The sequence below is a fragment of the Chanos chanos genome, chromosome 3, assembly GCF_902362185.1.
Source record: "Chanos chanos chromosome 3, fChaCha1.1, whole genome shotgun sequence".
Taxonomy (NCBI): domain Eukaryota; kingdom Metazoa; phylum Chordata; class Actinopteri; order Gonorynchiformes; family Chanidae; genus Chanos; species Chanos chanos.
Window position 1 is genome coordinate 55,525,826 of NC_044497.1, and position 26,651 is coordinate 55,552,476.

The window sequence follows — 26,651 nt, forward strand, 5'->3', positions numbered from 1 at the left end:
TGCTCTACTGACTACACCTGTCTCTACCACACAGAGGACACTGCTCTACTGACCTTACACCTGTCTCTACCACACAGAGGACACTGCTCTACTGACTACACACCTGTCTCTACCACACAGAGGACACTGCTCTACTGACCTTACACCTGTCTCTACCACACAGAGGACGCTGCTCTACTGACTACACACCTGTCTCTACCACACAGAGGACACTGCTCTACTGACTACACCTGTCTCTACCACACAGAGGACACTGCTCTACTGACTATACAGCTGTCTCTACCACACAGAGGACACTGCTCTACTGACTATACAGCTGTCTCTACCACACAGAGGACGCTGCTCTACTGACCTTACACCTGTCTCTACCACACAGAGGACACTGCTCTACTGACCTTACACCTGTCTCTACCACACAGAGGACACTGCTCTACTGACTACACACCTGTCTCTACCACACAGAGGACACTGCTCTACTGACTATACACCTGTCTCTACCACACAGAGGACACTGCTCTACTGACCTTACACCTGTCTCTACCACACAGAGGACACTGCTCTACTGACTACACACCTGTCTCTACCACACAGAGGACGCTGCTCTACTGACTACACACCTGTCTCTACCACACAGAGGACACTGCTCTACTGACCTTACACCTGTCTCTACCACACAGAGGACACTGCTCTACTGACTACACCTGTCTCTACCACACAGAGGACACTGCTCTACTGACTACAGCTGTCTCTACCACACAGAGGACACTGCTCTACTGACTACACACCTGTCTCTACCACACAGAGGACACTACTCTACTGACTACACACCTGTCTCTACCACACAGAGGACACTGCTCTACTGACTATACACCTGTCTCTACCACACAGAGGACACTGCTCTACTGACTACACACCTGTCTCTACCACACAGAGGACACTGCTCTACTGACTACACACCTGTCTCTACCACACAGAGGACACTACTCTACTGACTACACACCTGTCTCTACCACACAGAGGACGCTGCTCTACTGACTACACACCTGTCTCTACCACACAGAGGACACTGCTCTACTGACCTTACACCTGTCTCTACCACACAGAGGACACTGCTCTACTGACTACACCTGTCTCTACCACACAGAGGACACTGCTCTACTGACTACACCTGTCTCTACCACACAGAGGACACTGCTCTACTGACTACAGCTGTCTCTACCACACAGAGGACACTGCTCTACTGACTATACAACTGTCTCTACCACACAGAGGACACTGCTCTACTGACTACACACCTGTCTCTACCACACAGAGGACACTGCTCTACTGACTACACCTGTCTCTACCACACAGAGGACACTGCTCTACTGACTACACCTGTCTCTACCACACAGAGGACACTGCTCTACTGACTACACCTGTCTCTACCACACAGAGGACACTGCTCTACTGACTACACCTGTCTCTACCACACAGAGGACACTGCTCTACTGACTACACACCTGTCTCTACCACACAGAGGACGCTGCTCTACTGACTACACACCTGTCTCTACCACACAGAGGACACTGCTCTACTGACTACACACCTGTCTCTACCACACAGAGGACACTGCTCTACTGACTACACACCTGTCTCTACCACACAGAGGACGCTGCTCTACTGACTACACACCTGTCTCTACCACACAGAGGACGCTGCTCTACTGACTACACACCTGTCTCTACCACACAGAGGACACTGCTCTACTGACTACACACCTGTCTCTACCACACAGAGGACACTGCTCTACTGACTACACACCTGTCTCTACCACACAGAGGACACTGCTCTACTGACTACACACCTGTCTCTACCACACAGAGGACGCTGCTCTACTGACTACACACCTGTCTCTACCACACAGAGGACACTGCTCTACTGACTATACACCTGTCTCTACCACACAGAGGACACTGCTCTACTGACTATACAGCTGTCTCTACCACACAGAGGACACTGCTCTACTGACTACACCTGTCTCTACCACACAGAGGACACTGCTCTACTGACTACACCTGTCTCTACCACACAGAGGACACTGCTCTACTGACTACACCTGTCTCTACCACACAGAGGACACTGCTCTACTGACTACACCTGTCTCTACCACACAGAGGACACTGCTCTACTGACCCTACACCTGTCTCTACCACACAGAGGACACTGCTCTACTGACCTTACACCTGTCTCTACCACACAGAGGACACTGCTCTACTGACTACACACCTGTCTCTACCACACAGAGGACGCTGCTCTACTGACTACACACCTGTCTCTACCACACAGAGGACACTGCTCTACTGACCTTACACCTGTCTCTACCACACAGAGGACACTGCTCTACTGACTACACCTGTCTCTACCACACAGAGGACACTGCTCTACTGACTACAGCTGTCTCTACCACACAGAGGACACTGCTCTACTGACTACACACCTGTCTCTACCACACAGAGGACACTACTCTACTGACTACACACCTGTCTCTACCACACAGAGGACACTGCTCTACTGACTATACACCTGTCTCTACCACACAGAGGACACTGCTCTACTGACTACACACCTGTCTCTACCACACAGAGGACACTGCTCTACTGACTACACACCTGTCTCTACCACACAGAGGACACTACTCTACTGACTACACACCTGTCTCTACCACACAGAGGACGCTGCTCTACTGACTACACACCTGTCTCTACCACACAGAGGACACTGCTCTACTGACCTTACACCTGTCTCTACCACACAGAGGACACTGCTCTACTGACTACACCTGTCTCTACCACACAGAGGACACTGCTCTACTGACTACACCTGTCTCTACCACACAGAGGACACTGCTCTACTGACTACAGCTGTCTCTACCACACAGAGGACACTGCTCTACTGACTATACAACTGTCTCTACCACACAGAGGACACTGCTCTACTGACTACACACCTGTCTCTACCACACAGAGGACACTGCTCTACTGACTACACCTGTCTCTACCACACAGAGGACACTGCTCTACTGACTACACCTGTCTCTACCACACAGAGGACACTGCTCTACTGACTACACCTGTCTCTACCACACAGAGGACACTGCTCTACTGACTACACCTGTCTCTACCACACAGAGGACACTGCTCTACTGACTACACACCTGTCTCTACCACACAGAGGACGCTGCTCTACTGACTACACACCTGTCTCTACCACACAGAGGACACTGCTCTACTGACTACACACCTGTCTCTACCACACAGAGGACACTGCTCTACTGACTACACACCTGTCTCTACCACACAGAGGACGCTGCTCTACTGACTACACACCTGTCTCTACCACACAGAGGACGCTGCTCTACTGACTACACACCTGTCTCTACCACACAGAGGACACTGCTCTACTGACTACACACCTGTCTCTACCACACAGAGGACACTGCTCTACTGACTACACACCTGTCTCTACCACACAGAGGACACTGCTCTACTGACTACACACCTGTCTCTACCACACAGAGGACGCTGCTCTACTGACTACACACCTGTCTCTACCACACAGAGGACACTGCTCTACTGACTATACACCTGTCTCTACCACACAGAGGACACTGCTCTACTGACTATACAGCTGTCTCTACCACACAGAGGACACTGCTCTACTGACTACACCTGTCTCTACCACACAGAGGACACTGCTCTACTGACTACACCTGTCTCTACCACACAGAGGACACTGCTCTACTGACTACACCTGTCTCTACCACACAGAGGACACTGCTCTACTGACTACACCTGTCTCTACCACACAGAGGACACTGCTCTACTGACCCTACACCTGTCTCTACCACACAGAGGACACTGCTCTACTGACCTTACACCTGTCTCTACCACACAGAGGACACTGCTCTACTGACTACACCTGTCTCTACCACACAGAGGACACTGCTCTACTGACTACACCTGTCTCTACCACACAGAGGACACTGCTCTACTGACTACACCTGTCTCTACCACACAGAGGACACTGCTCTACTGACTACACACCTGTCTGTACCACACAGAGGACACTGCTCTACTGACTACACCTGTCTCTACCACACAGAGGACACTGCTCTACTGACTACACACCTGTCTCTACCACACAGAGGACACTGCTCTACTGACTACACCTGTCTGTACCACACAGAGGACACTGCTCTACTGACTACACACCTGTCTCTACCACACAGAGGACACTGCTCTACTGACTACACCTGTCTCTACCACACAGAGGACACTGCTCTACTGACTACACCTGTCTCTACCACACAGAGGACACTGCTCTACTGACCTTACACCTGTCTCTACCACACAGAGGACACTGCTCTACTGACTACACACCTGTCTCTACCACACAGAGGACACTGCTCTACTGACTACAGCTGTCTCTACCACACAGAGGACACTGCTCTACTGACTACAGCTGTCTCTACCACACAGAGGACACTGCTCTACTGACTATACAGCTGTCTCTACCACACAGAGGACACTGCTCTACTGACTACACCTGTCTCTACCACACAGAGGACACTGCTCTACTGACTACACCTGTCTCTACCACACAGAGGACACTGCTCTACTGACTACAGCTGTCTCTACCACACAGAGGACACTGCTCTACTGACTACAGCTGTCTCTACCACACAGAGGACACTGCTCTACTGACTATACAGCTGTCTCTACCACACAGAGGACACTGCTCTACTGACTATACAGCTGTCTCTACCACACAGAGGACACTGCTCTACTGACTACACCTGTCTCTACCACACAGAGGACACTGCTCTACTGACTACACCTGTCTCTACCACACAGAGGACACTGCTCTACTGACTACAGCTGTCTCTACCACACAGAGGACACTGCTCTACTGACTACAGCTGTCTCTACCACACAGAGGACACTGCTCTACTGACTATACACCTGTCTCTACCACACAGAGGACACTGCTCTACTGACTACAGCTGTCTCTACCACACAGAGGACACTGCTCTACTGACCTTACACCTGTCTCTACCACACAGAGGACACTGCTCTACTGACTACACACCTGTCTCTACCACACAGAGGACACTGCTCTACTGACTACACACCTGTCTCTACCACACAGAGGACACTGCTCTACTGACTATACAGCTGTCTCTACCACACAGAGGACACTGCTCTACTGACTACACCTGTCTCTACCACACAGAGGACACTGCTCTACTGACTATACACCTGTCTCTACCACACAGAGGACACTGCTCTACTGACTACACACCTGTCTCTACCACACAGAGGACACTGCTCTACTGACTACACACCTGTCTCTACCACACAGAGGACACTGCTCTACTGACTACAGCTGTCTCTACCACACAGAGGACACTGCTCTACTGACTACACACCTGTCTCTACCACACAGAGGACACTGCTCTACTGACTACACCTGTCTCTACCACACAGAGGACACTGCTCTACTGACTACACCTGTCTCTACCACACAGAGGACACTGCTCTACTGACTATACACCTGTCTCTACCACACAGAGGACGCTGCTCTACTGACTACACCTGTCTGTACCACACAGAGGACACTGCTCTACTGACTACACCTGTCTCTACCACACAGAGGACACTGCTCTACTGACTACACCTGTCTCTACCACACAGAGGACACTGCTCTACTGACTATACACCTGTCTCTACCACACAGAGGACGCTGCTCTACTGACTACACCTGTCTCTACCACACAGAGGACACTGCTCTACTGACTACACACCTGTCTCTACCACACAGAGGACACTGCTCTACTGACTACACCTGTCTGTACCACACAGAGGACACTGCTCTACTGACTACACCTGTCTCTACCACACAGAGGACACTGCTCTACTGACTACACCTGTCTCTACCACACAGAGGACACTGCTCTACTGACTACACCTGTCTCTACCACACAGAGGACACTGCTCTACTGACTACACCTGTCTCTACCACACAGAGGACACTGCTCTACTGACTACACCTGTCTCTACCACACAGAGGACACTGCTCTACTGACTATACACCTGTCTCTACCACACAGAGGACACTGCTCTACTGACTATACCTGTCTCTACCACACAGAGGACACTGCTCTACTGACTACACACCTGTCTCTACCACACAGAGGGCACTGCTCTACTGACTACACCTGTCTCTACCACACAGAGGACACTGCTCTACTGACTACACACCTGTCTCTACCACACAGAGGACACTGCTCTACTGACCTTACACCTGTCTCTACCACACAGAGGACACTGCTCTACTGACTACACACCTGTCTCTACCACACAGAGGACACTGCTCTACTGACCTTACACCTGTCTCTACCACACAGAGGGCACTGCTCTACTGACTACACACCTGTCTCTACCACACAGAGGACACTGCTCTACTGACTACACACCTGTCTCTACCACACAGAGGACACTGCTCTACTGACTATACACCTGTCTCTACCACACAGAGGACACTGCTCTACTGACTACACCTGTCTCTACGACACAGAGGACACTGCTCTACTGACTACACACCTGTCTCTACCACACAGAGGGCACTGCTCTACTGACTACACACCTGTCTCTACCACACAGAGGACACTGCTCTACTGACCTTACACCTGTCTCTACCACACAGAGGACACTGCTCTACTGACTATACACCTGTCTCTACCACACAGAGGACACTGCTCTACTGACTACACCTGTCTCTACCACACAGAGGACACTGCTCTACTGACTACACCTGTCTCTACCACACAGAGGACACTGCTCTACTGACTACACCTGTCTCTACCACACAGAGGACACTGCTCTACTGACTATACACCTGTCTCTACCACACAGAGGACACTGCTCTACTGACTACACCTGTCTCTACCACACAGAGGATGCTGCTCTACAGAGGGGGCTGCAGGACAGAGGCCCGGTGTGAGGACGACTGTCTGACAGACTCTATGAGATGGAATAAGACAGATTCACAGTGGCCTTACCAGCGTAAAAAGACTGCCCACGCAGGGCAAAGGTAGAGGGAGCTGAAATATAGCGACATGAAAGGTAGCATATGAAAGTAAGCCAAGTTTCGCAAGAAAGAAAGAAAGAAAAAACGAAAGAGAGAAAGAGGGAAGTAAAATGAAAGATATGGGAAGAAGCATGGTTTTTAAAAAAAATCTCTTGAAAGGCTCTGAATTAAACAACCTTTAACCCCTGAGAATTATCCACTAAAACTTAAAAACGAAAACTCTACCGGCTCTACCAACAGCTACCAGTAATATAACGCAATTCTCACATCTCGCAGCTAGACTACAGTTCCTCTATTTCAAATCTTACCCTTAGCCCAGTGGTAATGATCGATTCTATCCATCACTGAAAGAAAGAAAGGAAGAGAGTGAGAAGACAGGAGGTGCTGAGATACAGGGGGGAGGAGGAGAAGGATGAATATAATGGAGAGAGGAGAGTTGTGAATAATTTGAGAAGGATTGTCCATGAGGCCACTTCCTTTAAGGCGTATTCCCAAACCCTGCTTCTGTAGACCCCATTATTACTGCACAAATTAGGTCTCCCCCTGAACTAACACACACACACTCTCATTCAGATAACCAGGGACTCCCACTGGTTCCACTGGGGCAATACTGGTGTGAGGTTTAACTGGTTCCACTGGGGCAATACCGGTGTGAGGTTTAACTGGTTCCACTGGGGCAATGCTGGTGTGAGGCCATGAGACTTTTCTCCGCGTGAGACTTTGTAAAGTCGCCTGTGACAACAGCCACTGTTGCTTCCACTGACACAATCAACATTTCGTCTTATTTCAACTGCCATTCACAAAGTGCACAGACCATACACATATAACCCACCACACAGACACACAGAGACACACACACACACACACACACACAGACACACACAGATACACACACAAAACCTGAAAACCTGATATACACAAAGGTCAGGGACTGGATATATCAGAGGAAACCCACTTGAGGTAATTGCGAAGGCGGAAATGCTAGCACTCACCCTCCATGGCGTACTTCATATCCTGAGAGAACTGTACCCACATCACTTCTGCAGAAAGCTTGCCTACATTCAGTTCCTGAGGAAACCTGACAACAGATGAAAAACACAATGCAATACTGAGATGTAGGGAGACTGGGGGAGAATGAGAGTGTGTGTGAGAGAGAGAGAGAGACATATAGAAAGAGAGACAGAGAGAGAGAGAACTGGATAATGGCTGGATAATACTGCACCACTGCACAGGTAACTGGAGGGGTGAGGGTTCGAATCCCAAACATGACGATTTTGTGCCCTTGAACAAAGCACTTTATCTGCAGACACGCTCCAGAGGGTGTGTATGTGTGTTTTCAATGACACTGAAAGTGATCAGTATGAGATGATCTGGACAAGAACACTATCTGAATGCATAAAACCTTAAAATGTAGATAATGCTAATTTAGGTAAATGTGTTTTGCACCATCCATGCATCTATCTCCCGTGGATGTGGTTACGTGTGTGTGTGTGTGTGTATGTGTGTGTGTGTGTGTGTGTGTGTGTGTGTGTGTATGTGTGTGTGTGTGTGTGTGTGTGTGTGTGTGTGTGTGTGTGTGTGTGTATGTGTGTGTGTGTGTGTGTGTGTGTGTGTGTGTGTGTGTGTATGTGAGTGTGTGTGTGTGTGTGTGTGTGTGTATGTGTGTGTGTGTGTGTGTGAGTGTGAGTGTGTGTGTGTGTGTGTGTGTGTGTGTGTGTGTGTGTATGTGTGTGTGTGTGTGTGTGCACTCACTGGTTCAGGACAGGGGTGTAGGAGTTCTTGTCCTCCTCTATGATGGACACAATGAGGGTGATGAGTTTGGGCCAGAAGTCCAGGTTCTTTATGCTGGGGCCTTGCTCCTCTGGTGGACACTCCTCTTTATTCTGAACCAAAGCAACAACAAAGCTAGTCTCATTAACTCACTCATCCAAACGAACGAGATCCTCTGATCCCAGATCAGCAGAACGCTTACTTCATTTTGTAGAAATAAACTGCAGATTGAATGAAACAAATGAATTCATTTGTCATATCCTAAACCTGATGTGAACTCTTAGTGACATCTGGGCCCATTTAGAAAACTGTTTCCCTGTAATTAAGTAGTTAGTGGAATTTCCATGATACATTACTTTAGTGCACTAATATTTGCTAATGTTTTTGTTGTTTATATATTGAAATCCAGTAAGCATGTCAGTCTACAACCTGGAATGATTGAGTGAAAACAGCTTCAGATGTGGTCTTCAATTAAATGTAATTTAATTAAATTACTGTAATTAAAAAGAGAGAGAGCTCCTAGGTCTTTTCTCCTGTTAGGAAAGATCACTCAGAAAACTAAGACTCTGCACTAGGAAGAATTAGGTTTTACCGGTAAGACCTGTCGAATAATAGACTGACCGAGTCTGCAGACTGGTACTGGCGGCTGTAGAGTTCCTGACAGTTGTTGAAGATGTAGTCGTAGGTGGAGTTGAGACAGGCTTTCACACAGTCTCGCACCACCTGGCTGGCTCTGGGGGGACTCTGCAACTCCTGGACCTGCCCAGCAGGAGGCGATAGAGAGAGCGAGACGACGCTTTACGACCAGACTTCAAACACATTTTTACACAAACAACAATGATCTTATAGTACAAGCAATCATTCTTCAATCAAAACATTTCTCAAGCTACTGAAAGAGTTAAACAAACAGGTAAGGCTGTAAAACCACAAGGCTGTAACCCTGACCCTAACCCTAACCCTAACCCTAACCTGAAGCTAAAGAGAAGCTAATGTGTAGCATGATATTTATAGATTAAGTGTGTTAAGTAGCGTGATATGTATAATTACAGAGAGAGGAATTATTCTGGTAACTTCTGCTGTCTAACTCTCCCTCTATTCACAGAGCCTTGAGTTTATCCCCGTGTTCCTCTGTTTATCTACCTCAGTACGGCTACCACCTTACGGCTATTTACTACGTTACCAATTACTGCACTATGTACAGAAACAACCTTTATTTTATCTTGTTTTAATTTTATTCCTATTACCTATTTATCTTATTATATTCTACTGTTTTATTCTATGTTGTGTTTGGTGTCGTTGCTGACAGTGTTGTTGCGACACTTGAATTTCCCTCAGGATTAATAAAGTATTTCGTATTCGTATTTACCTTCATCCTGAAGAAGGTGATACTGGTCAGAAGGTCGACTGTTGACTTGAGGTCCTGTAAACGCTCTTTACTGCTCGCAGGGAAGTTGTTCTGAGAGAGAGAGAGAAAGAGAGAGAGAGAGAGAGAGAGAAACAGAGAGAAACAGACTAGGAACACCAGACTGAAGCAAAAAGGTAGACACGCTGTCTCTAACAACTGTGAAATGGACAAGGCCTTATTACTCCAAACCCACGGATGCACTGAAACTCACCCGATACATGGAGAGGTCAATGCGCAGGGAATTGTGAAGCTGATCCAAGAGCTTGACAAATCTCTCTTTCTGTTAGGAAGCAACAAGGCATGATAACAGAGGATAAGGACTACAAACAAGGAAAGATGAGATGCCATAAAGAGCGAGTACACTTTGTTGAGCGCACGTTCTCCCAAGAGGGCCACGGTGGAAACCTGAACGATCGATATTTTTTTCCCCCCCAACGGTCCCAGAGCGGAGGATGATTCATTACAGCCATCGTAACCATGAAAACAATGACGCCCGTTTCCTTGTGGATTTTACAGTGGGAGTGTCCTAAGTGATGGGTTTTACAGTTCAGGATAATGTGTTGCAATTACTTGAAGTGTCTCAATCCATAAAGCCGCATGCAAACCCAAGCACCGTTACTTAACTAATTTCCCTGCCAATATGCACTCTACTGAGAGATGGTATGGTATAGATTTTCTCCATTCCTAATGATAATTCCACATCCTCTCATTTCTGCAGCGCTATAGTCACAGTCACTGAATGATGGGGGTTAAATATACTTGGAGAAAGAGAGCTATCTGAGAGCTGTTACTCAGTGGTGTAGGAATATGTTTAAGCTCACAGACAGGTTAATGCAACAGCGTGTCTACGCTGACTTGAACTGTGTAATAAAGCTGATCTGGATCTAATAAGTGTGTGGAGTACCTGAATGACTGGGCCCTGTTCCAATACACTTCATTTAGAGACCAAGGTCACGAGGAAAGGGAGCAACAAAGAGAATTGGAACAGAGCCAGATCATTCAACTACAGGAATCAGTTGTTTGACCTGAGATCTGGATCGCAAGGCTTCTGGTGGTTGTTTCGCCTGTGACGAAGGGGGGAACGTGAGTAGTCACCCTTACCCTCGAAGTTCGGGGTCAAACCAAATTCCTATCTTTACAAAGTGTCTGTGGCGTGATTGAGTGACCATACCCCGAAATTAGAGGCGGAGAAGCGGTCGCTGGCGGAGACGTTGGTGGAGGCGGTGGTGTGTGCGTAAAAGGCGTTGATGTTGGCCAGCAGGGTGCTCATCACAGCGGGGACCCCAGGACACATGTATTTGGACGACAGACAGGCGAAGTGCCTAGGAACAGGAGAATAGAATACAGGAGAAGGAGAAGGAGAAGGAGAAGGAGAAGGAGAAAGAGATGGCGATCACAGTCTTAGCCTTTCACAAGTTAATCGCTAACGTTACCCCGATCGCTCACATTCGTTCAATCACAAATGGTTATTCGATGCGGCTTTACATTCATAAATGCTGTGCTGACTTTCTGGGAAATGTGGGTGGAGCCCTAAGTGAGGCATGTCCTGATATCAAAAACCGAGGTATGTCATGATCCAGAGGCAAGCAGGACGGTTCCGTCACCGGTCCAGTCAGCCTTGTGGCCTGCTGAGGCCACGCTATGGTCCAATCAGCTTCGTGGGCTGTTAAGGCCGCGTTATGGCCACAGGAACGTGTTTAATTTGAGTGATGAGGCCTGGTAATGAAAGCCTCAGCATGACTCTGATGCCTTGGAGAGACAGCTCCACATTCATGCCATTAACCACCTTAAGCGTAAGGAGCTCCGACACCTCCACAGACAGGCACGGAGCTCCATGTGAACTCCTCCCAGACGGCTTCATCTGTACTCTGCTCACTCCCTCCCTGCCACACCTCCCTGTCACTTCCCTTCGCTTACGGACAAACACGCACCCAGGGCTGAACGCACAGCGCTGGGAGAAATGCAACTCTTCCAAAGAAAACCAGCATTATGGCATCTTTATCTTATCGAACATAAAATCTGTGCGTCTAGGAAATAACTCTAATATTTTTTTTGGAACAGTGAGATTAACTGTCCGACCTCACAGTTTGCAGGTAGAATTTCTCTGCCTGTTTCGAGATAACTGCACATGATTTATCTTACTTCAATGTGTGGTACAATTCTAGGGACACACTGAGACAAAACATGCCTAATTATGGAAAAACAGCAGTTAGAACTCGGAAAGAAGTTAAATGAATATTTATTCGACTATATTTTCCGGTCTTAATTTTTTATTTTACCTGTATCAAAAACTGTGGTTTAGGGTTCCACCTCACTAATTTCCAAATACTTCCTCTGTCTAGACATGTTTTTTTTAAACTTAATTCTATAAGTCAGCAACTTTTTCACCCCAATGACAGTTAATGTAGCTGCTCCCCAAGTACTTATTTTCTAAATATCATATATATTTTCACATTTCCTGAGAGACATTTATTGCACTGAATAAAAACAGAAGCTAGATGAAATGTTAAGGGATGCAATGACATTCTGTAAGATTTAGACTGAAAATATTTCGGAATGATAAACAGAATCCTGTGAATTCAGAGGAGAGGGGGGTGTTACTGAAATGTTGATGTGATCTGGTACTCACGTCATAGCCTGATAGATGGATTCTATCCCATAGCGCATTGCAAATTCATCCACTATCTCCTGTGCCACGTCATCGAAGTAAACCTTCCAGGCATCATCACCCCGAGCGTCTGGAATCCTCACAACCCCTTGACCCAAGACGTCCGTAGTGTGGTGGAAGAGGTTCTGGGAAACGCAGGCAAACAAAGCACATATTAGTGATTTTTAATAGTAAAACTCAACACATTCCGGGGAAAGGTTATAACTAGGCTTAGATGAGATGATTGTGAAGCTTCTGTAACAGACCAGAATAAAAATCTTAGCTCTGGTTAATCTGTACTGGTTAAGCTGTTTCCACTCTTGTGAAGCAGCAAGGTAACTTAAGGATTACTTCAGAACCAGTGGGTTTTATTAATTCACACAATGCTCTGACAGTGTATGTTCTCTAACGCACATCCTCACTACCCCCCCCCCCCTTTTGTTAAGAATGTAGTGCACTGGCTCTCGGGGACAGATGTGGAGGGTAAGACCATGGAGAGAGCTGTGCTGCGTTACCTCGTGCAGACAGGTGTACTGGACGTGATACGGGGCCACCTTCTCCTGGCCCTTTATTTCCACGCTGATCTGCAGACGGATCGCTCCGGACACCGCCGACTTGTCCGTCCTTTTCTCTGCAGAGAGAGACACCCGAGCGTTTCCATCATGTTTTTCATTAACAGGTTGTTTAACAGCTGTTGCTGTCTATCGTGTTGACTGTTTGCGGTCGGTTGTGCATTTATGTACGATGTACTGCACATTAAATTAATTTCTGTGATGCGCTTATTTATATTTTTGTGCGTATGCATCATACTTGCTTATGATACCAGAATTTAATAAAAAATTAATCGAAAATTTCAGCAGCTTCTGAAGAATCTAACCTAAAACTCCTAACGGAACCACGGCTAACCCAGCCACCAAGATCTCTGTGAGGCTCTCTACAGCTCCCATATCTGGAGGAATAATGTTGAAACGAATCTGTGTGTCCAGGCTATTACAGCTCATTTGTATGTGCACAGGTCCCCTTCAGCTTAAAATACTTCACAGCGCTGTTCTAGAAACACAGCCTGCTTCTCACCCCGGCTATTTGCCCTGACAGGCAAATTATTAGGGTCATTTGTACATGTCGAAGGAGCAGTCGATTTCCGACTGGAGTGGGCCACATAATAATCAAGGAGGATCTGTCCTCTGGGGGCGGGAGTGAAAGGGAGCCAGCGCTAAAAGGAGCGAGAGAGAAAATGACAGAGAGAGAGAGAGAGAGAGAGAGAGAGAGAGAGAGAGAGAGCGAGCGAGGGAGAGAGAGAGAGAACAGGAAGCTCAATTTCACTGGGGACAGCTCAGAGAAGCTCTGATTTACTATTATAGTAAACACGGCTGAGTGCATAGAAGCAGAAAATGATGTTGTGCTTGTACAAGAATGACAAAAATGAAAGGTGTGTCGTTCCAGCGAATAAACACAATCGATCTTACAGCGGCACTAAACAACGACAGAGCCGTCCAAATCCAGTCCAGGGACGCCAAAGTCCACATCAGCTAACCACTGTGGTATCCGTTTGGCTCAAGGGTGCACACGCCTCTTTGCAAGATGAAAAGCAACCTCTTATTAAGAGGTGACAGAAAAAACCCAGCAGGAATTCAGACCTTTGAGAGCAGGATTTTTGGGCCGTCCCAGCTCTAGAAGCGTGGTACATTACCGGAGAGGTTGTGTTTGTCGAACAGCAGTTGATGACACGTTAAAACCTCAACCACTGAACCCAACATGAAAGCCACTGACTGGAGCGGCCTGGGCTGGACAGGAGTAACAGCAGTCACGTACTGTAACAGCAATGCTGTAATTTAAAAGTGATGGTGTAATGTAACAGCAATGCTGTAATTTAAAAGTGATGCTGTGATGTCGCAGTAATGCTGTACTCTAACGCCAGAAGTGAGGACATTCACCGTGGATGCACACGATGACAATTCATTCATCACCAACACAGCACTCAAGCAAATCCAGAGAGACATTTCTGACATAGGGTAAAATCACCCAGATGTCAGACATCTGACTGTGCACACAGAATAACCGGAGGTATGTTCAACGTCCCCCCCCGCCAGAAAAACGTATTGAAATAAACGATGGGACTGACACCCAAATAAAGTAAGCGGGAAGTCGTGTGTACGAGAGAGAAGAAGTCCAGAGACGGATGGATAAGCAGAGGTGAGAGAGAGAGAATCTGGAACAGCTCCTGTTTTCATTAAAATGATGAGAAAGCTCAGGGCTACTCCATACCGAGGTAACTGGGCGAGAAGAGAAGACCAGGGAGACGTGGGTAATGGAGTACGGAGACAGATTCTCCACTCCAGGGGTGTCGTGCATACAGAACCCGGGCTGGGGGGTGGGGGGTGGGGTGGGGGGTGACGCCGTGGCGCTGACGGTCCGTCATTCACGTGACAGAGTAACTCCCAATTCACAGTGTTCAATAGCCTGTCATGTCTTTACGGTCGCAGAATGAAAATAGATACGTGGAGCTACTCTCTCTCTCTCGTATCTTCAGGGAGTATTACAATGATGAAGAAACGTCTTCTTCACATTACGGACGGGGGTGGGGGGTGGGGGGGCACAGGATTGTCAATACCAGCAAGGTCACTGGAGGACAGATGACCTTCAAGAAAGGAAAAAAGACAAGATGTCCGCCAAAAGACGGCATATACGCCTCTCGTTATTGTTGGTTTTCAGCAGAGGTCAGAAGGTTAGATCCGCGGACGTCTCCCCCTTTGCTATTCACTCGCTGTGTACTAACCTCAAACACATTCTCTCTGTCTCTCTCTCTCTCTCTCTCTTTTTTGTTTAACTCAGCTTGTTCAAGCACTCCTGAGTGGATTCTTACAAAGACCCCAAACACGCTTAAAATAGAAGCACCCAGGCACAAAGACGGCACAAAATGCCACGGAACAGAAATGCCGGCTGGAGAGCGAGGGGCCCATGTCAGGCACTGTACTGAAGTGACCCAGGGAAAAAGCCCAGCTCTGGCCCCTGGCAAGCAACCTGAATGAAACCCACAGTCCTCCTACGCCCCGCTGACTTTCAACTTGCCTGCATGCACTGGTAACAAATAAACAAACAAACAAACAAACAAACAGAGAGACATGCATGCACATATGCAGACATAAGTAAACACACAGACACACGCGCACACACACACACACACGCACACACACACACACGCACACACGCTTACACACGCTTACACACGCGCGCACACACACACGCACACACACTGTGTTTAGAGACATTGCTGAAAGACTTGTGAACGTACCCAGGTTGTACCAAACATCCATCTCTCCGCTCAGCGTGCGGACTTCGATAATGCTCTGACCCAGGAAGTCGTCCGACTCTCTCTTCAGCCGCTGCTTCACCCTCGACTTAATGTCATCGTCTTCGTCCCAGACGCGCACCTTGATGCGGTCCGAGGAATTGTGGCACTCGCTGGAGGAAAAGGGGAACAAGCACTGAGGTCTCATAGAGAGCCCAACGGCACGACGGCCGAGTCTAGAAGCAAATTCTTCAGAAGCAAAACGCGCATGCTAAAGCCATACATCTCCATTCAAACTCGGATCAAACTCAATATTACCCAGTTATTCAAGAAATGAGAAAAACAAATAAAATGTTCCTCTACTGGTTACTAAGTGGGATTTATTAAAAGCCATACGGTCGTTAAGTGACATTTCGAAAAGTGAAATAAGACCAGAGATTCCTCTGGGTAACAGCGAAGACTGATGAACGCGTAAACGCTAATAGGGGCAAAACGGCCCTGGCAGCCGCGGAGAGCACTAACGACAGGCAACCAGACAAACTGATGAGTGAGACGTACAAATGAAACTTCTCCTCCCACACGGGGTTGAGGTTTCCGTAGATGGTTTTGGTTCTCTTCTTGGTCTTCCCGACCTGAACTGTCACATATGGGTCACTCGAGCCCGTCTTGTCTTTCGCCTGCAGTCCCTGTGCACACACCACTATAGCACACAAATGATGTACACAACACACACACGCACGCATGCATGTACACACACACACACACACACACACACACACACACACGCATGCACGCATGTACACGCACACGCACGCCCACGCATGCACGCACACACGCACGCACGCACACAGATTAGAGAATCAACAGTGAGAACAAACTGCTGGTAGAATACAACAAGGATACAAAAGCATTTCTGTCCTGGTTACAAGCACGTCCAGACATAAGACAAGTAATGAAAGTCTCCACCTGTGATGGTGATCTTGGCGGACCACTTGGAGGTGCCGTCCAGCACGCTCTGTTTGATGGTTTTCATTTGCTGGGCATGGATGGCCTTGCTGATGGCAAAAACGTCTCGGATCACCTCGAAGATCTCGGGCTTGTTCCTCTCGCGGATCTTCATGCGGTCTTTCATCGCCATGATGATGTTCTGAGTCCGGTCCTCAGCCCCGTGTTTCGAACTCTTCTCTGCCGCACCTGCGCAATCAGTGTCAGTGTAAAACACACACTCATATGAGGGGAGGAATGACACATAGCTATACAGCTGTAAGTATGGACACACACTCACACACACACACACTCACACACACACACACCTGAAACAACGATCTTTACATTATTAGAGTTGAAACTTTATTGTGTCATACAAACCTGAGCAATCTAAACCCTGCCCCGGTCTTGTCAGCTTAATTCTAGACGGTTATTACAGTTCAACTCCAACTCTAAAGACTCCACAGAAGACACAACACAAGCCTGTCCATCAGACACACCAAATCCCTATATGAGAGTCAAACTCGAGGCTTTTCTCTGAGTCACCTCTGAGACCTTCACTAATGGGCCTGTCCTTCACAGAGACTCGTGAAGTTATCCGGCAGGATGTGTGAGTGAAATCAGACCGCTGCCAAGTTCCAGTAGCTGCCTGTTTGATGTCCAAGGTAGATACAGTATGCCACACAAACATCTAAACCAAAGCAGATGGCCTAGAGGGTGTTTGTGTGACAGACAGCTATTGCTGCCGGTCAAATTTACTATCAGTTTAAAAAAAAAAAAAAAAAAAAAAAAAAGAGGTCAAGGTCAAGTCCGCCGCCGCCGGGGTCACACTTACGTTGGAGGCAGTCGGCGTTGAGAAGCTCCTGGCACTTCTCGTGACATTTGACCCCACATTCAGTGCAGCGCATGCCCTGTCGAGCAATGCCCCAAAGCAGGCCTTCGCACTCGTAGCAATACGTGGGTGTGGTGGCGGTCCACACTTCGAAGTTGTGCGGTGTAGTGCAGGATATGGGATAGATTAAAGCCTGGAGCGTCTTCCTGTACACGTGATTTTTCTACAGGGATGAGACAGAGAAAAGAAGAGAGAGAGAGAGAGAGAGATGTGGAACATCAAACTCAAGACAGGTTTTTTAAGAGACAAGAAAAGAGATGTGGACAGGAAAGAAATGTTGGGTACTGTGATTGTTGGTATTGTGGGTATTTATGCAAATGCAAAATGTAAATCTCTGTGAACAGTGAATTTGTCCTCTCTATTTAACCCATCCAACACACTGGCAGTGAACATACACTGCAGTGTGCAGCATTCCTTGCAGCTGGGGGGCATTGGGGTTAAGTGCCTTGCCCACAGCCGTGGATGTTGGTCCTAGGAATCAAACTGGTAACCCTTTGGTCACGAGCCCAGCTCTCTAACCTCTAGACCACAGCTGCCCGTAGTTATCCAGTGCTAGTCAGATTTTCATCAAAATCATAGAAAGCTTCTGTTATACTGAGAAGGCTTGAGTGAAGAACACAGTGGTGTGGTGACATACGATGTCTCTCGACACCTGTCTGAAGGTGTGTCTTATTACCTCTATAGAGTGTATCACCAAACTTTGACATAAAGAAGACTTCGCCTTAAAAATTAAAAACGTCTCCCAATTTGAACAGCACTCACCAGTTCCTCGTCTTTGATGGACGACCTCGTTGCCATGGCAGAGGCAATGCCAGCTTTCCTGGCCTGAACCAACGACTGTGAAAATGTGACGGAGGTAGAAAAAAAGAAGTTAATTTACTGGACATATAACAAACCCTGAGTAAATATTGCAAGGGAGCCCTTGAAAGGGTTACTGCAGCATGCACAGAATATGAGTAGCTCAAGCCAGTAAGGTAAAGGAGGGGGGGGGGGCGGTGATAAAGACTAGAGCCTGGAACCAACTAAAAAAAAAAACAACAACAACAAAAAAGGATGTTAGGTTAGGGTTAGGTTAGGTTAGGTTAGGGTTAGGCTGAGGATGTTCCATGTTATTCATGGCAGAAGGAGCCACATCATCACCACATCATGACCAGGATTAGACCAGGAAAACTCTTACCCAGGAACTGACCCAGAGAATTAAGTCTTGGTTTTACTGAGGTTGAGATGCGTGAGGTTGAAATGAGTGGAGCGAGAGTTTTTTTTTTTTTTTTTTTAAGAGCAAAATTAAAGGGTAACCTCTGACAGTGATGGGGTTTACAATACAACTGTGCAGGTAGAGGAGTAAAAAGGACATCCCAACTGAAATGTAAATTAAAACAAAAACAGGCCGAGAGGGAAGGAGAGAAGCACTTTTCACCTCTATTTTTTATATTAAGTAGGTTTTACGCAGGTTGCAAATACAGGAGACAAACAGTGAGACTTGGTGGACGTCTGTAATTTATGAGTTTAAATTTTCTTCTCAGTCTGAAAATTGCCTTGAGTTGTTTGTGCATACACATTGTGTGTCTGTATCTATAAAGAGATAGTACAGAGCAATGCTTACTTACCAAATCAAACACCACTTTACTTTGAGACAAAGAGCCAAATCTCTTGGATTTCTTTTTATAGATCCAGAGTTTGAGACACAAACCTTCATCAGTGTTTGTCTCTGAATTATGTATTTGCACAGCGCTGGGGTAATACTGGATCTGCATATGCAGTATTTTCCAGGAGCTTCTTCCAGATGTTTCTTCCTACTTAACATAAGGCTTGGTTTCTTTGGGGAGGGTGGGGTTGAATCTGTGAGGTTTTGGTCATTAAACTTACCATAGCCTGACCAGGCAGTGTGATTGCATTCATGAGAGAGGTTGAGGATTAATTTTAAGTTTTTCATGTAAAGGGAGAGAGAGAGGATACAGAACCAATTTTTACCATGACATTTGCCACAACTGGTCACTTTTACTTTAACCTGACAAATGACTAAAGCCAACTGACCGATGCATATCTAAACCGATCCGAAATAAAGACTTGATCTCAAAAGGCACCAAAGTGAACGCAGATAAGGGCATTTAAACCCAAAACATTTCCAGCAACTGAACCACATAGCATAACCACAAGTTACATCACTGTCCTTTGTGCTTTCAGTGGAGGGAAACTGTTAAAACAGGTAAAATAAAGCACTCACCACATCGCTAACCAAGGGGATTGGTTTCCTCTTGCGGAGGTCAGGCATGCTATCGATGCCAAACAGGCCACTCCCACTCCTGCGAACAAAGACATTTCAGGTTGATCCGTTTGCCTCTTGGCTTCTTGAGTTGAGTGCTCTTGACCTAACAGAATGGATTCACACTCACCCTGCTTTGACCCAGGCTTGTTTGGAGTTATCTCCATTCTGTCGACCCTGCGTGATTTATAAAGCAAGTCAGTCAATATCTGTATATGTAAACAGCGACGCACAACATAGATCTCACACGCACAGAAATCAGGCTTTGCTAAGATGAATGACTTAAACACACAACTGGTTGAGTTCCACTCTTTTGTAAGAAAAACAAACAAACAACAAATATGCAAAAAAAAAAAAAAAGTGTGAAAAAAAGAGAAACTTGGAATAAGCATATGCAAAACTGTTACTGTACACTTCGGAAAACAAATGAAACCTAGTTGTATTATCCTTAATCCAATCTCTAAAACCAAGGCAAGAGAAAAAAAAATGTCCTTGATTTTGAGCATGCATCTTCAGAAGCCACACAGAGGAAAGGAAGCAATACATGCTGCTGGGGGAGAAATAAAACCATTAGTCTTTCTAAGAAGTCATAAAACATCAGTCCACAGCTAAGCTTGGTGGAATCAAACAAACACAAACAAACAAAAAAGCACACACACACACATAAACTGGAATGATTTATGGAAGTACTTTTGTAGAGCATAATTTGTTTATGTTCTAAATATATGGTTTACTTTTTCACAATATAATATCTTCACACATAATGCATGCAGTTATTTTTAAACAAAACAATAAAACAATTATGCAAAACACAAACATTTTCTGTTTCGTGGGCACTTGAGGACAAACCATCAATACCAGCAAACACAACTTTTCTACAGACAAACGGAACTGTAAATGGTAGGCTGAGAGAGCCCGAAATGCCTTGAGCTCATTGTATTAAAACTGTTCTGTGAAGTAAGGCTAGGCTAAGTCTATGACTGGCATTTGGTGAAACCCAGTACAGCTGTTTTGTCATAGAATGTATTTTGTAACACTGTCAGTCTCTGGTGCAGAGAGATGAGAGGAGAGACAATGTAGACACTCTAGACACATGCTACAGAACTGCATGCATTTCACTGTAGGAATGTGGCCGTAAGCAAAGAAAATGTCGACTTGATGAGGAGCTTAAAAAAAAAAAAAAAAGACGGGAAATTCAACAATAGTGACCTGGTTGTCTTCACTGATTCCCTCTGTAATGACGCAATAAAAAAAGAAGCGGTTATTACAAGCACACATAGGTCATTATGCATTATGCAATGCAAAGTGTCGGGTCAAGTTAGCCTTGACCTGACGCCAAAGAATGCAGGCGAGCTGTCTTTCCAAATGTGTTTGCTGGCGTGATCGAAGTTACAAGCAAGACCGCGTGAAATGTACCTGTATTGGATTCCTCCTCGAGGAAAACAGATTTGGACCCATTAGCAGTCCTGGACATTCTGTGTCTGTACCTCTTCTCCTTTAGTACTCGTTGGATGTTAGCAAGGCGTTTTTGGTAGTGAGGGTCATCTTGGTTCAGGCTATCGTTCACCTGGTCGTCACCTTCTTGGGACTCAAGGTGTTCAAGGCCTGTTCTTGTTGAGCTGGACTCTGCTTCTTCCAGGCAGTCCTCTGCATAACTCTCTGCCTTCTCGGGACTAAGCTCTAACCTATCCAGACGGACCTCCATCTGGCCTTCATCCTCCATCCTACGTGGACTAACTTCGACCCGTTTCAGTTTTTCTCTCTTTGGGGTGCATTCCGGTGAATAGTCCAAATTGGAGATGTCTTGATCTGTCTGATGATCATGCGGGCTTGACGAACAGCCCATGGAGTAGTATTCAGTGGATGTGTGGGAGGGCGAAGCAGCACCAGGAGGTGATCCTCGAGGACTTGACAAATGAGGAGCATTTGGTTGGTCCTCCTGTAAATTGTCTCGGGCAGAATCATAAGGCCCACATAAAGAGGCCTCAGCAGACATTTCAGACAGTGACTCACGGAGATCTACGTTTTCACTATGAGCAAGGGACATGGTCTCATTGACAAGGTTGTTTTCCTTTGCCTCTTCAACATTGGACTCTCCAGTTTCCAAAGGTTCACTGGGAACATGACTTGGACTTGAGCCCACATCAGATATGTCCTCATCCTCCAGACATTCAGGGTTGGTTCCCTCCAGCCGCTCAACAGCCCCCCTGAGAGTGGATTTGAAATTGAGCGCAGCTTTGCTGATATTCGTCACCTCAAAACCTAAATTAGGTGACTGAGGTGACCCGGTATCAGACACCTCTGAGTAACTGACCTCGCTCTGTTCTGCATTTTGGCAAACCAGCTCAGGCCACACCCTTTCTGCGCTCTCTGCAGAGTCCACGCCCAAACGTGCAGCGGACAGACACTGCTCGCAGGAGGAATGCAGATCGTGGCAGGCCTCATCGTAATCGGTCAAACCCATGGTTGAACAACTCAGGCTTCTAGATGGCCCACTGCCCAGCTCGTCAGCATAAGCATCCATGGTGTGGTAGCCAGAGCTCCTGGAGTAGGGACAATTAGCCATGCAGGCACATTCAACATCAGTCACTTTCTGTTGCCTGGAAGGCCTCCAGTCCGCTACACTGGACGAGCTGGAATGAGAGTCATAGTAGCGTCCGAACAGCAAGGAGAGATGTTCAGAGCTGCTTCGTGAAGAATGCCCTGGGGTACTGCTTGTCTCTCTGGCTGTATACCCGTACCACGCGTTGGGTTCATCACAGTTCTCGACATCATCAGTGCTGTTCTGGCAAGAGCAAACATCTTCCTCACTCAAGCCAGTATCCCCACTCCAAACTTCTTCTCCACTAAGACTGAGATGCGTTTCTGACCTTCTCCAGCTGCTCCCTTCCAAGTGCTCCTGTCTGGACTGGTAACACCTATCTCGGTCTCTACTGACAGAGCTTTGGCCTGAGGATAAGGAACTAGTGCTCTGGAACTCGTGATTGTACTGCTGATCGAAGTGGGAGTAGGTGGCCGTCCTTGCTCGGACACAGGATACGTCTGAGCAGTCCGAGACCTCCTCTAGTAAGTCCAGTTGAGCAGCCAAAGGTTGGTAGGCAGTTGATCTGTCCCTTCTCGAAGGCCTATGCATCTGTGCCTTCCTTCCATCTCTGTCAAAACTGTAGTGCTCTTGAATTTGACTTTTGTTTCTATGTTCAAAGGCGTTTTGCCTGCTGAGGCTCTCACGGCGAACGACTGGTCGTCGAGGGGAAGGGTGAGCGACGGCAGCTCCGGAGCAGAGCTCCTCGATTTCGGTCAGTACCGCATCAACGCAACAGGAGACCTCATCCACTGAGCCACGGACAGAAGTCAAATACTGCCTGAGATCCGAGATCTCCTCCTGAATTTTATTAATCCCCTGCAGCTCTTTCAAAATGTGCTCCACTATGGTGCTGGATCCTCCTTCCTTTTTCATAGCCTCTTCTTTGTCTTCCTCACTGGGACCCTGAGTTTTCTTCATGGCGACGGCACCTCCGTCTACCCAATCAGAGCCGCTGTGCTCCCCCAGGGCTGATTGGTCTGACATGGGCCCATTGGTGTGAACTGTACATGGAATCCTAACACAGCCCTCTTGATTTAATTCTACCTCCCTAACTGGAGATTTGCTGGTCGGTCTCACATGACTTTTTCCATTGGGCAAAAAGCCCAATGGTTCAGGCTTGCGCTTCAGGCCACAGGTGAACATATCCTCCTCCACTTCCACAGGGGAGCCATGGGAATCGTAGATGGAGTGCTCCCCTGGGCCCTGAAGGAACTTCTGGATCTTTTTCCGAAGCCCACGGCCCACTCTGGGACTCTGGGCCCGTTTTTTACCCAGCTCCCTTCTCTTAGGCAGCTTTTGCTGAAGGACACCCTTCCCATTTGGCTCATCTTGTCCGTTACCACGGTTCCTGGAGAACATCCCGTAGAATCAGCTGTTCTCTAGGGTTTGACCAGTGCCGTCAGGCTCTGGTGTGTATGACTGAGCAGGTCTACCATCTTACCCAAGTTGTGTTAGTTCTTGTTTCAACAAGGAGTCTAGTCTGGAATGGACAGGACAGAATGACAAAGTCCATAATGGGAAAAAAAAACATACATTAGTGTTACTTGAAAGTACTGAAAAGTCTGTCTGTTCTTATTGCCATCACTTAGAAGAAATTCCTGAACTGTCACATAAAAACAGCTTCATTATCAATGTTGAACATTTCCTTCCTGATGCCTCCTCAGATTTTTTTCTGTCCACGATACAGAAATACGTCACTGTCAGTATCATTGGTGTGGAGGAAAATCATTCCATTTTGCAGTGACAAAGAAAAAAATTGACCATGCCAGACAACGCAGTAACATCAACTTAATGTGCAAGATTCCAATGGTTTGCATGTAGATCATGGTATTGCCCTGATAGTGGTTGCAATAGTAGTAATAAATAGCTGAGAGATTTGTGGAATTAAGTCATTTTCAGTCTACAAGCTAAATATATAACAGTTGCTAAATGTTTTGCAGAAATTTTTGCAGAAACCATTTAACTACAAACGCTAGTTCGCAGATACTGTGGTAGACCATTTTCATTTTCAGATTGGGGCACTGTAATTTACAGCCTACACAAACATGTGCATGCACACACACACTCGCGCACACACACACACACACACGACATGCAGAAAGAGGAAGTTATGTGGCTTTAATCCCTAAAGTTTATTGTAGAAACACAACTAAGGCTAAATAAAGCACAGAATCGTGACAGAATATCCCTTACTTGGTATATGAAACAACGGAACTGTTACACTTTCAAACCACAAATATGACCCATTCACTCTCATCCTCGAAAAGGCCTTTGCCACAAGTCTGATACTGTGTGGCATGTTCTACCTACAATATTCCTACCTTAAACAATACAAACATGTAATTAAAGCAGACACAGTTGGCAAGGCACAAACACAGACAACAGCTCAACTGTCCTCTGCACACCTCTGCCGAACCTTGAGCTTTCGCCTCTATAATCCCCAAAACTGACTCCTCTCCAGGTCCAGACCTCTAAGCTACAGATAAACAGTCCTTGCTTTCCCCGGGCCCCCTTTAAACATCTACCGCTGGCCAGACATCTCGGTGGAAAACCAATTCGTAGTTAATAATCCCATCCCTCTGCTTCTGTTCAACTGTCGGAGAGGAAACGCACAAGGCCATAGGAAAAGACTGACAAGATCCTCCCACGCTCATTATAAAAGACTGACTTTTAATTTAGGGGAGCCGACGTGATATTGGTTGCCGGGAATGCAGGGCCGGATTCATTGTATTAGGCTGGTACAAGTGGAGAGTCAGGACACAAGAGGAAAATGGAACTGAGTGTCAGGTCAACGCCACAGAGCCCATCTTGTAGTACACTCTGCTTGGAAGGGCAATCGGAAAAAACGGGGATCGGAGCAAGAGTTCGAGATACTCTGTTCTATCATTCTGTATATGGAATATTACTGGGTCATCAACCTTAACTGCAAAGATAGGTTTTCAAAAAAAAAAAAAAAAAAAGAACAGAAAAACACATGGCTCAATCAGAAAGATATGTACCCTGTTTTGTTAAGTTGTTAAATCAAACTCTTGCTAGCCAGTTTGGAATGCAAGCGTATAACCACAGGCAGAGTGACAATCCAGCTGTGCACAACATGTGCCATTTGTTAAGCAGGATCCTGCTGTGTGTAATTGCAGCTTCGGCGTGTCTTCCTGCTCACTAGGTGACATTGCTATGCAATTTTTCTTCTCTCTCTTTTTTTTTTTTTTGGCTGTTTGGTGTGACATGTGTGTTCACTGCACTTACATTGCCACTCGCTGCCTGTCTAAACACGCCCTTTCATTCAAATGGCATCTAACTGGATGATCTGCATTGAAAAAAGTACAAACACATATTTTTGGTTCGTTTTAAGTAAGGTCAAAGAAAACAAAACAAAAAGCTGTCATTTTTAAAAAGGCACAGTCTGTTGCCATTAATCAAGAGAGATGCAAGTGCTAACACAAGTGCATATTGTAATGCTAAGCATAACCATGGGGTCTCCAATCGTCCCTTTAAATCCGTTTATTGTTCCCCCTGCCCTCGGTGACGGGATTGATTGTGCACCTGATGTTGGTGGTTGGGTCGCCACAGCAGTTTATTGGGATCTCGGCATATGTGAATTTTTTTGGTGAGGAAATGTGTATTTTTCTCCCGACGTATGTCAGCATTCATTTCCAGCACAGCTAATGGCGATTACTCTTCAC

General features: G+C 46.7%; 1 protein-coding gene across 1 annotated transcript in view; it reads right to left on the bottom strand.

Annotated features, from left to right (window-relative positions):
- unc13bb (unc-13 homolog Bb (C. elegans)) overlaps positions 1-26,651 on the bottom strand; it is a 91,970-nt gene that overhangs the window by 21,712 nt on the left and 43,607 nt on the right. The window contains exons 13-27 of the mRNA XM_030768098.1: positions 20,515-20,561; positions 20,346-20,424; positions 18,884-18,958; positions 18,065-18,284; positions 17,209-17,436; positions 16,801-16,942; positions 16,246-16,415; positions 13,469-13,584; positions 12,936-13,099; positions 11,478-11,628; positions 10,518-10,586; positions 10,268-10,357; positions 9,532-9,660; positions 8,884-9,014; positions 8,124-8,209 (exon numbers count right to left, since the gene is read on the bottom strand). Coding sequence (XP_030623958.1) covers positions 8,124-8,209; positions 8,884-9,014; positions 9,532-9,660; positions 10,268-10,357; positions 10,518-10,586; positions 11,478-11,628; positions 12,936-13,099; positions 13,469-13,584; positions 16,246-16,415; positions 16,801-16,942; positions 17,209-17,436; positions 18,065-18,284; positions 18,884-18,958; positions 20,346-20,424; positions 20,515-20,561 — 1,897 coding nt within the window. The remainder of the gene's footprint in view (positions 1-8,123; positions 8,210-8,883; positions 9,015-9,531; positions 9,661-10,267; positions 10,358-10,517; positions 10,587-11,477; positions 11,629-12,935; positions 13,100-13,468; positions 13,585-16,245; positions 16,416-16,800; positions 16,943-17,208; positions 17,437-18,064; positions 18,285-18,883; positions 18,959-20,345; positions 20,425-20,514; positions 20,562-26,651) is intronic.